The following is a 16,284-nucleotide window of genomic DNA, read 5'->3' as shown; positions in this document are numbered from 1 at the left end:
CATAACCGGATGGTAAAGCACAGGCCCTTTTCCAGCTCAAACAGAGCAGTGTGCTGACTCGGCCTCACCCATATGTGTGTGCCGGGGGAGACCTGAGACAATCCTTGCTGCTGGGGTATTTTAATTCTCTATAAATTTAGAGATTCACCAGCCACAGCATCAGCCTCTGATTCGATCTGCATCCCAGTCCCACTGACAGCGTTTGGTCGTTTGATGGTAGCAGCACATGTGCGTGCACATACACACTCAGGCAACATGCACATGCTCCACCACAACCTTCCCAAGCCCCCTCCCTCACACCTCCCCCAGGATGCCCATAGCCTCCGTCAGCGCATGTTCATGCTGACCTGAAAGGTCCAGGTGCCCGGGGGAGGCGTCTGAGAATGCCGCCCCCCCTACTCTGTCCTGGGACTACTGCGTCCTCTTTTCACCAAACTCAGGAGAAGTCGAGGCTGGTCCTGTGTGTGTGGTCCCTGCAGCCTCTGAGCCTCCAGACTGGGCCTGTTAGAACTGCAGAGTCTCACTCCCTCCTCCCACCCTCACCCCCGACCTTCTGAGTCAGGGACCCTGGAGGTGAGGCCTGGTCACCTGCGTTAGCAAGTGTCCCAGGCCACTTCTACAGTGGAAGCGCTGCGTCAGAGGAGTCCAGTCTGTGGGTGTCTTGCCGAACAAGGCTCACCGCTTGTTATGACCAGAGAAGCACCCAGGCAGCCCTGTCGCCTCTAGACCTGGTGGTGACTCTCTTGGACAGCCGCCCCCGCATCAGGTGCTGAGCCAGTAGCTACTCCCGGGGCTCCCAGGCCCAGCGCTTTCTTGGAGTCCTTCATCCTGGTCGGGCGGTCAGACTTCTGTCTCCCAGGCAGGCTCCGTGCCTGAAAGTGGTCTCAGAACGGAAGAGCGGGCAAGATCTTTCTCTCTCATTTTTTTTTACTGTAATTCCATTCTTCTAAGAGAGTCTCTTCCTGGCCCATTCATTTAAAAACCAAGCATGATTGTAATTGCAACTCAAGATAAAGCCCTGGTCTTAGAGAGGCTACACCAGTAAGGAGGCTTCCGGCCTCCTTGGGGTGGGTGTCCTGGCCTCCCCTCTGCTTTCTGACCCCGGGTGTCTGGGTCCACCCTCTACACGGCCCTCCAGGGCTTGAGCTTCCAGTGTCCAGGTGCTGCCACCCCATAGCCATTGGTGCTGTAAAAGGGCTCATGCTTACACCCCAACTAACAGATCCCACCCTGACTAATGTCCTGGGCTCACTTTCTGCCTCTTCCTGACACCTCTGGGAACGTCTGTGTCGATTCCAAATGAATCTCAATTGTTTTGTTTAATTCAGAGTCTCCTGGGAAGGACTGTCAAACCTATTTCTTTGACATTGCATTCAGCCTCCCCTCCCAGCTTGCGAACAGCAGCCACACGGATGACCCCGTGTGGCCAGTTCTGTTCCCTTCACTCCTGATGCTTGAGTGATAGGATGCTGGCCATTTCCATTTCTGTGTCCCTGGATTCCAGCTTCCAGCCTTCGGGATAGAATTCCAACAAGTTCCAGGGGAGAGTGCAATATGTAGAAAGAGGAGCTCAGTGTATCTCTGAATTATAAACCCCTGCTGCCTGATATGGGTCCTCGCACATCAGCCCGCTGTGGCTCTAGGGGCTCTGCCCTCCCGTGGCGGCTGCCGCTACCCACAAGTCTGGAAGGAGAAGGTAGATGTCAGAAGCAGCTCCCGTTTCAGTTCCTGCTGATGTCTCCTCCGCAGAGCACTTGGCAATCTCATTATTTGGTGGAATTTTACCCTCTTGAAATCTGGAGCCTGAGATGTAGAGCCTGATTACTTGTCTACTGCGTGTGCTCAGTTGTAGCCAACTCTTTGTGGCCGCATGGACTATAGCCCACCAGGTTGCATCCCCAAAGGGCCACAGGAACTCAGCACCGATTGTGCTTCCTGTGAGGTGAGAGGGAGAAGTCCAGGCTGAAGTCCCTGCCCAGCCCCTTCCTGTCTCACTGTCATGCCCCCCTGGGGTCTTAGAGTGGCTCTCAGCTGACTTTTAAGGGCTCCAGACCTGTTGAAAGTCTCCTTTTGAGCCAGAGAGTATCAAGACTCCTCTTCCCAGAGCTGCACCTTGTGATTCCAGAGGACCCATTAAAGAACAGAGACAGGGTCCTGCTGCCCAGCCACTGGTCTTGTTGCTCTAGACCAGGGAGGAGACTTGGACGTGTTCAGGAGAAGACTGCATCTCTTCTGGAGAACTTTGAATGAGAAATATTTACACCCAATTTCTGGTTTCCAGACTTCACCTCTTGATTTGTACATCTCCAGGGGAAATGGAAAGAGCATGAATGGTTTAGAAACAGCATAAGGGACTGGGGAGGGGGTCTTCATTTTTTGCCATGGCTTGTGATGGGAGGTGGGGAAGCCCCCCACCTACCCACCCCGCTCTGAGCCTTCCTGTGTGGTCCGCTCCCCTGAGTTGATGCTGGCAGATTGTTGGCTGATCTGTTCCGTCTGAGCATGAGCCTGGCTCGGTTCTGCTTTTAGGATATTTCAGTCCTCAAAATTCCCCAGCATTCCTGTGTGTGCGTGTGCGTGTCCCAGCCCGTGTGTGTACATGTCCCAGCCTGTGTGTGTGTGCGTGTACACGTGGGTGTCTCAGTCTGTGTGCGTGTGTGCACATGTGTGTGCACGAGCATGTCCCAGCCTCTGTGTGTAAGCGTGTCCCAGCTTGTGTGTGTGTGTGTTAGAGCTCAGTTTTCACGTGCTTTTCCCTCTTCATTTCCCCCCAGTCCAGAGGTTTGTCTCATACTGAACTTCCCAATAAGACATCTCCCCAGCTCTGTGCTTATAAGCACAGACAGGCCAGGCCTGTCAGGGAGAACCTTCTATCCTGTCAGAGGCAGCACACCGCCATGCAGCTTGCAAACCAGCCACAGTGTTCTAGCTACCCTGAGGGTCCCTGTAGTGAGGCGACGGGGCGGGAGGGAGGGTGCAGTGCTTCGGACAACGCCTGTATGAGAAAATGGGAGGTGTGGAAGCATAGAAAGAAGGAGCGGAGACGAGGAATTGCCACCAGACTGGCCGTGACTGCTCACTGTCCACAGCCCGAGGGGTCCTGCCGGCCCCAGGCCACGAAAGAGGCAAGGTGCTGTCAGCGACCCTGAGCAGGGAGATGAGACTGGCTTCAGGCCTCTCTGTGTCCCCAGCCCTGCCACTCACCCTCTCTGGGCCTCTCCATTCGGCGGGGAGGGGCAGCGCGGTGACCCTTCCAGGCCTGGCGCCCGCCCCGTCCTCGGGCTGCCTCCCTTTGTCGGGTTTGCTTCCCGAAGGAAGGCCCTCTGCACTGGGTGGAGGGCGAGGCAGATCCTGGCCAGGGTGTGCACAGTTGACCCCGAGCCTCGGGGCCCTCCTTGGATGGCAGACCTGCCGATATTGTCCAGGCAGCCGCTGGGGCCAGTGCTGGGGCTCAATGAGGCCGCCCATGTGCCCGTGTTTTGATCTCTGACACACTCTCACGCTCAGTGCACACAGCCCTCTGGAATCCATGGGATGTGCCTGGCTGCACGATGATAAGTTGCAGCTTTTCAAACTCTTGACTGGTGGCCTGCTTGGGTGTCGGGGTTGGGGGGTGCTGGTGACTGTCACGCCCTGCGGGCCGCGGGCCGTGGGTGCTCGAGGTGGTGACTGGGGTCTGCGAGTGATGCGCAAACAGAAGCGCGTCCCCGACGAGACTAACGTAAGCGACTTGTTTGCTGTGAGAGGGGCGACCACTCTGCCTCCCGCGGTGAACCACATCTGTGTCTCACATCTCCAGACGAGGCGAGGTTAGCTCCAAACTGCACCTCTGTGCCTCCCTTGCAGTCTCACGTCAGCTTCAGGTCTGGGGTGGAAACTCACCTTGTTTGGTTGGTTTTTCTTCTTAAAACAGTATTTATTGGTTGGTTTTCTGATTGTAAAGTATACACTGTGCAAACACCAGAGCACTCAGGAAGGTTAAGGAAGAGCGTCACAACCCACCCTTCGGGGCTCTGGCCCTTTCGTGTCTGCACTGCCTGTTGTCACCGGGGAGCCCCTCCAGGTTTCTGTCCTGAGTCCTGTTCTGTGGTCTCACGCTGGCTTCTGTACGGAAGGGCGTCTGGGACGCGCTCTGCATAAAAGGGTCCAAAGCTGTGTTCCGTGATGTCTGGAAGGGGAAGCACAGTCTCACTGCACCTGCAGGCAGACTTCCTTGTTTGGATGCGTGTGACTGTGTTGAGCCCCTGACCTTGCTGATGAGCACGGATGCTGCTCCCCTGTCTCCACAGCCTGTTTGTGTATAACGTCTGTCCCAGGGGGCAGCAGAGGTGGGGACCCTATCGCTTGAGGGTGTGTGCAGGTGTCTGAGCACCAATTTTGAGACAGAGAAGGCTGGATGTAGACGAGTATAAGCCGAGGGTGTTTGTAAGAAAGGAGCTTCTTGCTTGCCTCAGTGACCAGCTGGTCATGGCCCCATCTGTCCGGAACACTGGATTGCTGTGATTGTTGCACACGCACCACACATACAGCCTTTGCACACACCCACCACACACACACACAGCCTCTGACACACCCACCACACACACACAGCGTCTGACACACCCACCACACACATATGGCCTCTGCACATACCGTACACACACACACACATGGCCTCTGCACACACACAGAGCCTCTGTACATATCCACCACACAAACACAGCCTCTCCACACACACCCACCACACACATGGCCTCTGTGCACACACACAAACACACACACAGCCTCTGACATACCCACCACACATGTGGCCTCTGCACATGCACACACAGACACATACACACACAGCCTCTGCACACATCCACCACATACACACAGCCTCTGCACACTCACCACACACACACACATGGCCTCTGCCCACACCCATCACACACACACAGCCTCTGCACACCCACCACACCCACACACGGCCTCTGTCCACACCCACCATATACACACATGGCCTCTGTCCACACCCACCACACACACACAGCTTCTGCCCACACCCACCACACACAAACAGCTCTGCACACCACCACACACACACAGCTCCGCACACCCACGGCCTCTGTCCACACCCACCACACACACACAGCTCTGCAGACCCACACACACGGCCTCTGTCCACACCCACCACACACACACAGCCTCCGTACACCCACCACACACACACACGGCCTCTGTCCACATCCACCATACACACACACGGCCTCTGTCCACACCCACCACACACACACAGCCTCTGCACACCCACCACACATACACACGGCCTCTGTCCACACCCACCACACACACACAGCCTCTGCACACCCACCACACATACACACGGCCTCTGTCCACACCCACCACACACACACAGCCTCTGCATACCCACCACACACACACAGAGCCTCTGTCCACACGCACCACACACACACAAGGCCTCTGTCCACACCCACCACACACACACACAGCCTCTGCACCCGCCCACCACACACACACAGCCTGTGACATACCCACCACACACATGGCCTCTGCACATGCGCGCACACACACACACACAGCCTCTGCACACATCCAGCACACACACATACGGCCTCTGCCCACACCCACCACACACACACGGCCTCTGCCCACACCCACCACACACACACACGGCCTCTGTCCACACCCACCACACACACACACGGCCTCTGTCCACACCCACCATACACACACACGGCCTCTGTCCACACCCACCACACACACACAGCCTCTGCACCCGCCCACCACACACACACACGGCCTCTGTCCACACCCACCATACACACACACGGCCTCTGTCCACACCCACCACACACACACAGCCTCTGCACACCCACCACACATACACATGGCCTCTGTCCACACCCACCACACACACACAGCCTCTGCACACCCACCACACACACACAGAGCCTCTGTCCACACCCACCACACACACACAGCCTCTGTCCACACCCACCACACACAGCCTCTGTCCACATCCACCATACACACACACGGCCTCTGTCCACACCCACCACACACACACACAGCCTCTGCACCCGCCCACCACACACACACAGCCTGTGACATACCCACCACACACATGGCCTCTGCACATGCGCACACACACACACACACACACAGCCTCTGCACACATCCAGCACACACACATACAGCCTCTGCCCACACCCACCACACACACACGGCCTCTGTCCACACCCACCACACACACACACGGCCTCTGTCTGCTTTAGTTCTGAAGTCTCGCCTGATACCTGGCTTACGCACGAAAGCCTGTAGAGACCACACGGCACCTGCACGCACCCCGCTGCAAGGTGAAGGGCCTCTCGGTCAGCACGGTCTGCTTGGCCCTCGTGTTCACCTAAACAGGACTGTCTCTAACGGCCCAGCCCCTGCTCCCCGCCCCCGGGGCCGTGGCTCCTGCGTGTGCCTGTGGTTCTGTGATGGTCCCTTGCTGAGCAGTCGCCCTCCCTTGAGAGCCCCAGGCCCCGAGTCTAGCCACGTCCCCTGCACGCTGTCTGCTCTCAGTCACCCCATCCATGACGCCCCAGCTTTGTTTCTGTGAGTTTTGGACTTGTCCACAGTGTAGCAGTGTGCCCGCTGTGGTGTCGACCCTTGGAGGAGAAGAAGGGGCAGAAGAGGGGTGGTCAGCGCTCTCCGTGGCCGGAGGCAGGCTGGTGATTCATACAGACGGGGGCCGCCTCTGGGGAGCTCATTGGGCCGACAAGTCCTTGCTCAGGGTCAGAGCAGAGCGGGTGTCAGCCCTAGGGGCCCATCAGAGACTGGGCGCTGCCTCCGTGGGTTCAACACCAGGAGAATCCCAGCACTTAGATTTACCCACACGGTGATCTTGAGAACTCTCACTCAGGCAGGCCTGCTGGCACATTGGCTGTTTACAGGGAGGGTCCCCAAGCCTCAGAGGTGCCCTGTGGTCATTCCTAGCTTCCCACCTGCCCCCCCAGCAAGGACTTGAGGAGGACAGAGTGCCCGCCCGCCTGGGCCCAGGGCTGCTCCCGACCAGTTTCTGTGCCGGATGAAGGAAGGACTGAACTCATTTGTAGATTGTGTTTCCCTTGCTTCTGCTTTTCCATTTCTTGTATTTTTTTCTTTTCCTCCTGTTGTTCCTTTCTCACTTTTATGCTTTTTGTCCACTTCACCTTCTCCCTGTCCCTCCCCACTTCCGAATGCCTCCTCCTCTCTGTCCGTCTCGTCTCCTCCTCTTCCTTGTTTGGCCCTTTTTGAAGTTGAGCCCAGTGGCGGGACTCCACGGCGTAGACCTCTCTCCTTCTGCCCTTGCTGTGTCCAGGAAGGTAACGTAACCCCCGCCTCCTCCCTGCGGCCTCTCAGGGGTGTAGCGACACTAGTCAAGCAGGGACCCGAAGCCCAGCTCTTTCTCTTCTTCCTCTGACACCTGGTAGCCCTGTTACAAACCCCTGATATGTGGCAGTCCCTCACAAGGTACAGTATCCCTTCGACTGTCTCGGGGGGACTGGGGAGTGGGGTGAAGCCAGGGAGCAGGTCCAGCCCTCGGGCCGCTCAGGCTGCAGTGACTGCAGTTCCAGGCCACCGCTCGTGGTCGGGCCCTTCCGCCTCACATCCCGGGACGCGGGGGAGCCCCCACCCTGCGGGCAGTGATTTGTGCTGGTGGAGTCGAGGAATACTGTCCTTACAAGACTGGTCTACGCAGATGCCCCGTTCTTTCCAGACAAGCACTGAAAGCAGACTTCTTTCCCTGTGTCTTGCCGAGTGTGTGTGTTAACTCTGTCTGGTTTGCAGTCCGTTGTGGTGGTGATTGTCGTTGACCGCATGCGGGCGGGGCCGGGGAGTGTGGCTCCTGCTAACCCGCTAACCTTCCTCTTCCCTCCCTGGCGCTCGCTCCCTGCTGACCGCCACCAGCCACGTCCATCTCGGCCATCCTCTGGAGCTGGCTCGAGCAGTGAGGGAGGTGTCCTGGCGCCCCAAGACCGCCCTCCACGCCCCATGGGTGCCCCGTGCAGAGCCGCTCAGGAAGGAACGGGCACAGCTGGACGGGGCTGCTTTCGAAGCCAAAGAGTCGAGTTGCTGGGAGGGCAGGGAGAGTTGACCCAGCACTCAGCTCGTGCTGCACAGCAGCCAGGGCCCAGGATAGCGCATTGCAAACGTGTCCCACCCTTGCATGGGGTGGGAGGCTGGGTCCCTGGGTTTGATCTTCCTGGGAGAGGACTTCCGACCCATGCCCCCAAAGCTCAGAGAGACCTCTTAGCTCAGCTGTGAGCAGACTTCAGGGCCCGTGAGCACATGGTGTCCGTGGCAGAGGTACTGGCTGTGCTCACGCAGTTCCCTAGGAAGACGGCCCCCAGCTTCCCTGAGACTGCGGGCGGCTTGTAATCCGAAAACAGCCAAGAGCCACCACAGTCTGGTTTCTGCACCGGGGCAGGACTCACCACGGCCGTGGGCTTCCTGGTGTCCCCTCCGTGGTGTGGCTCCTTGGAAGGCTCTTCCTTCCCTCCCCCTGCCGCAGCTGAGCCCGAAGTGGGTCAGGCCACTGCTGGAGGAGACGGGTGTCGGCCGAGGGGGTGCAGGCAGCTGAATGTGAGCAGCTGCGGCCCCGGAAGCTGTGGCTGGGCTTGGATCAGAGCCGGGAACCTGTAGTCGCCCTGCCCTGGGAGAGACCCCCACCCCCATGCCTCCTGGGGCCGTGCTGCCATTGCAGTGGGTGTGGGGAGCACTTGTCAGGAGCCTGAGGGGCCACAAGGTTGAGAGAGGCACCTCCCTGGTCAGGATGTCAGAAATGAGGCGGCCTCGGGTCAGCGGCCACAGCGAAATGCTGGCCCCTCACTCAGTGTGCAGAAAGCAAGGCTGAGTGTGCTTCCGGTCTGCCATCTGCCTCTTCATTAGACTGGTCTCCTCAAAGCAGACCTAGGACCCAGCAAGTCCCAAATAACATGTGAAATGAATGGAAAAGAAAAAAAGAGGGCAGAGCACTGACAACCTCCCCCGGAGAAAGCAAGCGGTCCAGCAGGAGGCTCCAGGCGAGCCTCTGGGGGGTGAGGGCTGGCCGAGGGGGACAGAGGAAGGCGCAGGCTGCCCTGGGGGGAGCGTGGCGCCCTTGTGGCCCCAGACACCCTGGGCCTGGCCTGGGCGCGGCAGGCAGCCCTCCGCATTTGTCCCCGTGTGACAGTCCTTGGCGGGAGACAGCAGCTCTGTGGCCTGACACGCCCTCTCTCGGCAGGCATGGGCAAGAAGGATGACCCCAAGCTGATGCAGGAGTGGTTCAAGCTGGTGCAGGAGAAGAACGCCATGGTGCGCTACGAGTCAGAGCTGATGATCTTGTGAGTTCCCCGGGCAGGGGTGGAGGAGGGCGTGGGCCCAGGGCCTGTTGCAGCAGGAGCACAGCCCCTCCTAGTGTGGGGGACGAGGGCTGTGCCACCCCCACCAGTCAGCTCCTTGTTTCCCTTCCCCCCCAAACCCCAGTGCTCGGGAGCTGGAGCTGGAGGACCGGCAGAGCCGGCTGCAGCAGGAGCTCCGCGAGCGGATGGCGGTGGAAGGTATGCGGCACGGGGCGGGCGTAGGGGCGGTTGGGGCAGGCCCCCTGCCTCTGCCCTGTGGAGGACTCACCTGTGTGGTTCTGCCCAGACCACCTGAAGACGGAGGAGGAGCTGGCGGAGGAGAAGAGGATCCTGAACGAGATGCTGGAGGTGGTGGAGCAGAGAGACGCCCTGGTGGCCCTGCTGGAGGAGCAGCGGTTGCGGGAGAAGGAGGAGGACAAGGACCTGGAGGCCGCCATGCTGTCCAAGGGCTTCAGCCTGCACTGGTCCTGAGCCCAGCCCAGCCCTGGCCGGTCTGCGCACTGCCCAGATCCCCCTCCCAGACCCCCGGTCTGAGAGGGCCTGGGCCTCCGGGGAGTTTGCACTCAGGTCCATGTGGCTCTGAGAAGGGTTCAGGCATCCGAGCTGTGGGGAGCCCTGGGTGAAGCTGGTTGTCCAGCGGTTCAGCCTCCTTGGAGGAAGCCCTCTGCCCGCCCACTCCAGAGCGTGAGAGTGTGGGGGCGTGCCCAGGGAAGGTGCCTGGGAGGACGCAGTGACCACGCTCCCCTGGCACCACGCAGAAGTGGACGAGAAGCCCAGCCCACACCCCAGGCCTCCTGGCTGTGCCCTGCGGCTGCTGCATTTGCTTTTAATTCTCAACACTGGAAAATACTGACTTTGGGGTTGGGCGGGGCCCCAAGTTCTGGCCCCGCCAGCAGGCTGGCCTTGTCATGGACGCCTCGCGGCGGGTGGGAGGCCGTCCTCCACGCCTGGTTCCTGTGCTTGCACCAAACGAGGCTGACAGCCTGGGAGATGCAGCCTCTGGGGACCCTCTTTGTCAATTAACTTATTTTTTTATACTTGAAGCAGCTTCACTTTTGTATCTTTACTGGGACCCTGATGCCCCGGCACCCGGTTCGGGGCATGGAGCTGGGTCCCAGCTGACCGCGCTGCCCTCCATTCATCACCCCCTTCTTCCTGGGGCTGACCGGAGCCCTCCTGTCAGAGAGAACCCGTGTGGGCCCCAGTGCGCTGCTCCCATCCCCTGTGCCTGGCCCCAGGTGTCCGTGTCTGCACCGCTCACTCATCAAGGATGTACTTGAGCTGCTAGAGGCCAGGCTGCTGGCCAGGTACTGCTCAGAATCCTCCCTGTTGAAATCCCGGGTCCACAGGACCCGTGTTTCTCTCCGTTTTGGAGCCAAGGTCTCATCTCCCACATTGACTGAAGACGGTTTAGGCCACGGCACCAGCATGAGGTACCCTGCTTGGTGAGGCCCGGACCCACCAACCGGAGCTGTGGTGACAGCACGCAGACGGGACTGTGGTCGGGGAGTCACACACACACACACACACACGCGCGCGCGCGCGGCAGCTTCTGCTCAGCCCCCCGCTCACACCTCTTTGTGGGGAGGCACGGAATGAGAAGCACCATGGAGCCAGCTCGAGCTGCGGTTTGGCCAGGGGCTGACCGTGTCCAGCTCCCAGAGCCGTCAGAATCTGCAGCAGCCGTGCCCGTCTGCAGGGGAGCTCGGCCTGTCCTGAGGCCCTCCAGCCCACCTGGTGGAGCAGGACCACACGCTGGAAAGGGAAGCTGCAAAGGCAGGATGAGGGGCATCCACACCAGCCTCGGAACGTCCTTGGGGAACCACATCGTGCCTCAACTTGAACACATTCATTCTCACTGCAAAGGAGCGGAGAACTGTCTTCTTGAGTCTGTCCCAAAGCGGTCATCCGTCACCCCCTGGAATCCAGGGGGCTTGTGGCTTGGACCCTCACTTCCTGCTTGTTGAAGCAGAGCCTCTATTTCTGTTCTCCTTTCTTAACAGGGGAGCAGAGGGTGTTCTAGATTCCATCTTTAAACCCCAGCCTTCCAATAAAGCTGGGCTTGGGACAGGATTCATCGCCTGTGTGGCCTTTGCCAGCCCTTCCCACCCACCACCCGGTGCACCATGACTGCCAGGCCTGTCCCGCAAGCCCCTGCCCACCCGGGACAAGGACGGGTTTATGAAGTAGCCAGAAGGGACGCGGCACCGCCCCGCGGAAGCGCACTGTGCCTGCCAACATGGGGAAGGCCCAGAGCTGCAGAGAAGCTCGGAAACGCTCCCCAGCTCCCTTGCGCGGTGCTGCGCCTTCAGGCTCCAGTAGAGCACTTTTCCTGAACGCTCCATTTCATAACCACTAGTGTGCAGGTTGTCACAGTGCCTGCTGACAGGCTGCTGTGGTTTCCAGCTCTGGGAACGCATGGCTCCTGTCGCGTCCCCACGTGGGCAGGGCCGCAGGAAGTCTCCCTCTGCAGCGCTGGGTGTGAGTGAGCCCATGCCAAGGCCAAGGGCCCAGCCTGCTCAGATGGCATCTTCCGGCCTTTGCCCCAGGAGCCATCCTCCAGCTGCCCTGACCAGCAATGAGAGGCTATTCCCGATCTTTCCAAAGAGCAGGATTTTTTTCAGTAGGGCAGAAAGTGGAGTTTACAGAAAACAACTGACCTACAAAGGGGAATGGGCCATTTTATGCGCAATAAAAGTTTCTAAAAGAAATGCAGAGTGTATTTCTTAAGTCGCTCTCCTGAAGTTGGTAGGACCCCAGGCACCGCCCTTCAGGGATGGTGTCCACACGGCTGCAGTGTGCCTGTGGGTTTGAAGAGTGCACCCTGTGTGCTTTTTCAGCCAGCTTTATTTTTGTTCATATTATCCTGTCTTGGTCACCCACTGAAATCCCTTGAGCGGGTGTGTGGAGCGACCAGAGGGTACAAGGCTGCCCTTCAGAGCGGGGCCAGCAGAGTGTCCTCCTTGTCAGGGTGACCCTGAGGCCCACAGCCCAGTGCCAGGAGGGTCTGCAGCCCCCAGGCCTAAGTCGTTGAGATGTGTTGACCTCCCCAAGTGCATGTGGGGCACAGGGCCTGGGAGAGGCCTGACATCCTGGCCCCTGTGCACTGCTTGGTGTGCTGACTGCAGGGTTGTGGCGCCTCGTTCCTCCCCGTGAGTCCCCAGGGCACAGGCTGCCCTCCGCAGTGGCAGTGGGTGGGTCAGCACTGAACAAGGCAGCTGCTTCCCAGAGCCTCTGGCCCTGTGTGGGCGTTGGGCAGAAAAGAGTCAGCGTAGCCCGAGGTTCTGGGCAGGAGGTCTGGGTTGGGCCGGTGCCTGCAGGGGAGGGGCCATGCTGACCCCCTTTGGTTCCTCAGGGCCCTTGATTAGAGCTGGAGACGGGCAGGGTTGGCTGCGGTTCATAGGTGCCCGCATGGCAGGAGGCGGTGGTGGCTTCAGGCTGACAGCAGAGGGCAAGCCGCCTGGAGCTGCTACTGTTCCCCTGCAAGGACCCACCTCATCTGTGGCTCCGAGTCTGTCTACAGCCTGGTGCCCACGGCCCTGTCGTAGGAGCTACAGTGGGAAGTGGGAAGCACACACGGGCTGTCTCTCTGACCAGAAGACTCTCCCCGTGGGATGCTCAGTGAGGAGGGAGGAAGCCTTCCATCCTGTTAGCTGGGCCAGGGCAGGACACATGGGCCTCCAGCGTGGCTCCCAGATGGCCTGTGGCTGCGGGCTTGGCAGGTGGCGTTTGGTGGCAGCCCCACCTCCAGACTTCACCTGGCAGTGGAGCCCCAGATGCTGTGGGCCTGAGGAGGCACCTGTTCGCAGGAAGACACAGAGGGAGACAGTGGCCGGAGCGCACACCACCCCATCCCCACGCGGCTTCTCAGAGCCAGGTTCTGGTTCTCGGGTGGGACCGGGCTGGATGGGATCCAAGCCAAGGACCTTACCCCAACAGTGCACAGCCTGGTTCCTGGAGACTAGTCCCCAGAGGCCCTGAAGGGCTGAGGCTCCTGCATCTTGCAGATGCCTCACCTGGCATGACTTGATGTTCTTGGAAGGTCGGAGACCCAGGAGGACAGAGGAGCTGGTCCCTCCAGCCCAGGGCTACCTCACATGGTCTGTAGAGCCCGCAGAGTTGCAGTTTCTTCGTGATGATTTTAAATGTTGGCCTGAATCTCTGTTTCATCCCAGGAACTTAGTTTACTGCTCTGCACAGACAGCGTCCCAGGACGTTCCGAGGGGCCACCACCAGGAGACCGTGAGGCTGGATGATGCTGGGCCTTCCACAGTCAGCTGGAGGGGACCCCCAGAAGGCCTCCATCCCCCTTCCTGGAAGCTCCGGAGAGAAGCCTGGGCTGCCAGGTTCTCCAGTGGGGAGATGTCCGAAAGAGGCCTCCAGAAGAGCCAGGTGTCCAGGGAGGGTCGCAGAGGTAAACAAGGATGAGGCCTGTTGGTGGTGACCATGTCCTTGGCCGGAAGGAGGGGGAGCAGGGAGGAAGTGGCAGGGCTAAAGGCAGGTGCTATTTCTCCTTCTGTGTGGAAGAGGATCTCTTTCCCACTCAATAAGCAAATGCACACCCTCGGGGCAGGACTCCCCCATTAAAGCCCCTGCGGGCCCCGCTACTAGTGGGCGTCCAGTGGGGCCAGGCTGCCATGTCTCAACAGCCCCCAGCATCCCCACCCCCAACAACCTCCACTCCCTCCTCTGCCGCAGGTCTGGAAGGAGTGGGCAGAGGAACAGGGCCTTCTGCCCCGAGCTCTTTGTCCAGGCTGAGGACAGCCGCTCCTCCAGCGTCGCCCAGGGGCCCTGGGGGGGGGTGGTGGGAGGAGGCTCACCTCTGTTGGTGGAAAAGCTGGGTGGGAGGGTGAGGGGTGAAAAGACGTGTCGGAACAACTAGGCGCCCGCTGGTGTCACCTGGGCTCTTCGCTGGAGTCTGTTCTGACTGTAGCCAGGCCACGGAGCCCGGAGGGTCACGATGGAGTTTTCTCAGGCACCAGGCAGTCCTGTGGAGGTGACTCTGCTCTGGTTCCCAGAGTGGAGGCCTCCCTAGTTAATGTTGGTTGTTGGCTGGAGCTTTGCCCACTCCAGGGCCGGCAGCTCTCCTCCCCGTCTCCACCAGCAGGATTTGCACTACGGTCCTCTCTCCTGACTCTGCTGCCTGTCCTTCAAGATCCAGAGCCTCGACTCTGTCTTGGTGGGAAAGCACCTTGGAGGTTGGGAGCTGGTCCACCCCCTCCCAGCCCCAGACCTTTCTCCATGGACGGGGTAGTGGCCCCTTCCAATCAGCCACTCGCCCTCAGCCTCCACTCCCTGGCCTCCCACAGTGGCCCCTCAGAGCGGGGCAGGGAGCATAGAGGAGGACCCTGGAGGGCCCTGGTTCCGGAAAGTGCTCTCCCAGACTCTGCTGGTCTGGTTGATGGTCAAGAGCTGAGAGGGCCCAACCTGCAGGAACTGCCTGTCAGTCCTGATCCCTGCAGTGAAGCGCTGGTGTGGCAGAAATGGAGGAAGGCTTGACCCCACAGATTAGGAGTCAGCTGGGTGCCAGGTGTGAGCAAGTGGTGTCTGGGATCCCTAGAGGCAGGACAGGGGCATCTTGGGAGGGGCACCCAGGGGTGGGGCATGAGCCCGGCTGCCGTCTAGAGCCCCCACCCCAAAGAGATTTGTTTTCGGGAAGTCAGGCCTCACTTCCTAGGTTTCAAGGGACACGAGCCCATCAAAACAGCAGCAACCGTGTGCATGGCCCCTCAGAGTCCCAACCTCAGCCCTGCAGGCTCCCAGGGCCCTTGGCTTGTCTGCCCAGCCCAGGCTCCATGGTGGAAGCAGCTCAGGAGGAAGGTAGGGGACGTCCCTGTGTCTCTCTCCTCTTCCTGTCCCTTCAGAACCCAGCGCCCTGTGCCTGGATCACCTTCTAACCCTTGCTTCTGACTCCTGGCCACCCACATAACAGCTTGATATTTGTACACATTACAAATTGATCACCAATTAGTCTAGTTAACATCCATCACCTCACATCCTGAAATTTTTTTTTCTCTGGATGAAAACCTGTAAGGTCTACTGTCTCAGCAACTTTCATGTACACAACACAGCAGTGTTAACCGGTCCCCACGCAGAACATTTCATTCCCGGGACGTATTTGTTTTATAACTGGAAGTTTGTGTCTTTCGACCCCCTTCACCATATACCACTCACACCCACCCTGCCTCTGGAAACCACCAGTCTGTTTTCTTATCTAAGTTCAGGTGTTTTTAGATTCCACATGTAAGTGAGATCACACAGCATTTGTTTTTCTCTGACTTATCTCACTAAGCATAATGCCCTTACGGTCCATCCACATTCTTGCAAAGAGCAGGAACTCCCATTTATGGCTGAACAGTATTCCATATATATACACACACACACACACACACACACACACACACACACACATCTTCGTTACTGGTTTATCAGCCCTTGGACATTGAGGTTGTCCCTGTACCTTGGCTATTGTAAATAATGCTACAGTGAATGTAGAGGTACAGATAGCTCTTCAGGATAGTGATTTCATTGTTTTGGATAAATACCCAGATGCAGAATTGCTAGATCATATAGTAGTTCTGTTCTTAATTTTTGGAGGAATTTCCATAGTGTCTGCACCAACTGACATTCCCTGCATCAGTACACAGGGGTTAGTACACTTTTTTGAAAGTGAAGTCACAGTCAGAAGCCTGGGTAAGGAGACCGAGAGGCATGTCGTCTGTCACTCAGAACAGGTGAGTGCGAGCTGGTGCTGAGGCTTGAAGGACGACTGGTTGTATGCACTGGTTAGAAGTTATACTCCTGACAAAACTGCAGTGAAAGCCCGGGAGCAGCTTTTAGGGAACATGATTGGGCCTGGCTGGACCCCATGGCGTACTGGCAATGCATTTGTTGCCCTAGAATGTAGTGGAGGTGGCGGTTGGGGTGGCTA

The 16,284-nt window shown here is 58.7% G+C and overlaps 1 protein-coding gene across 14 annotated transcripts in view; it reads left to right on the top strand.

Annotated features, from left to right (window-relative positions):
- Window positions 1-12,064, top strand: part of MICAL3 (microtubule associated monooxygenase, calponin and LIM domain containing 3) — a 157,006-nt gene extending 144,942 nt beyond the window's left edge. For 10 of the 14 annotated variants that reach the window (XM_059887146.1, XM_059887147.1, XM_059887148.1 and 7 more), the window contains 4 exons: window positions 7,269-7,334; window positions 9,236-9,335; window positions 9,478-9,551; window positions 9,640-12,064. In XM_059887146.1, coding sequence (XP_059743129.1) covers window positions 7,269-7,334; window positions 9,236-9,335; window positions 9,478-9,551; window positions 9,640-9,824 — 425 coding nt within the window. In that variant the 3' untranslated portion in view covers window positions 9,825-12,064. The remainder of the gene's footprint in view (window positions 1-7,268; window positions 7,335-9,235; window positions 9,336-9,477; window positions 9,552-9,639) is intronic. The other 4 variants (XM_059887157.1, XM_059887154.1, XM_059887150.1 and 1 more) reach the window with 1 other exon arrangement.
- The last annotated feature ends 4,220 nt before the right edge of the window (window positions 12,065-16,284 follow it).

The sequence above is a fragment of the Bos taurus genome, chromosome 5 (assembly GCF_002263795.3).
Source record: "Bos taurus isolate L1 Dominette 01449 registration number 42190680 breed Hereford chromosome 5, ARS-UCD2.0, whole genome shotgun sequence".
NCBI lineage: Eukaryota > Metazoa > Chordata > Mammalia > Artiodactyla > Bovidae > Bos > Bos taurus.
Note: the sequence above shows the minus strand (reverse complement) of the source record. Positions and strands in the feature narration are given on the sequence as shown.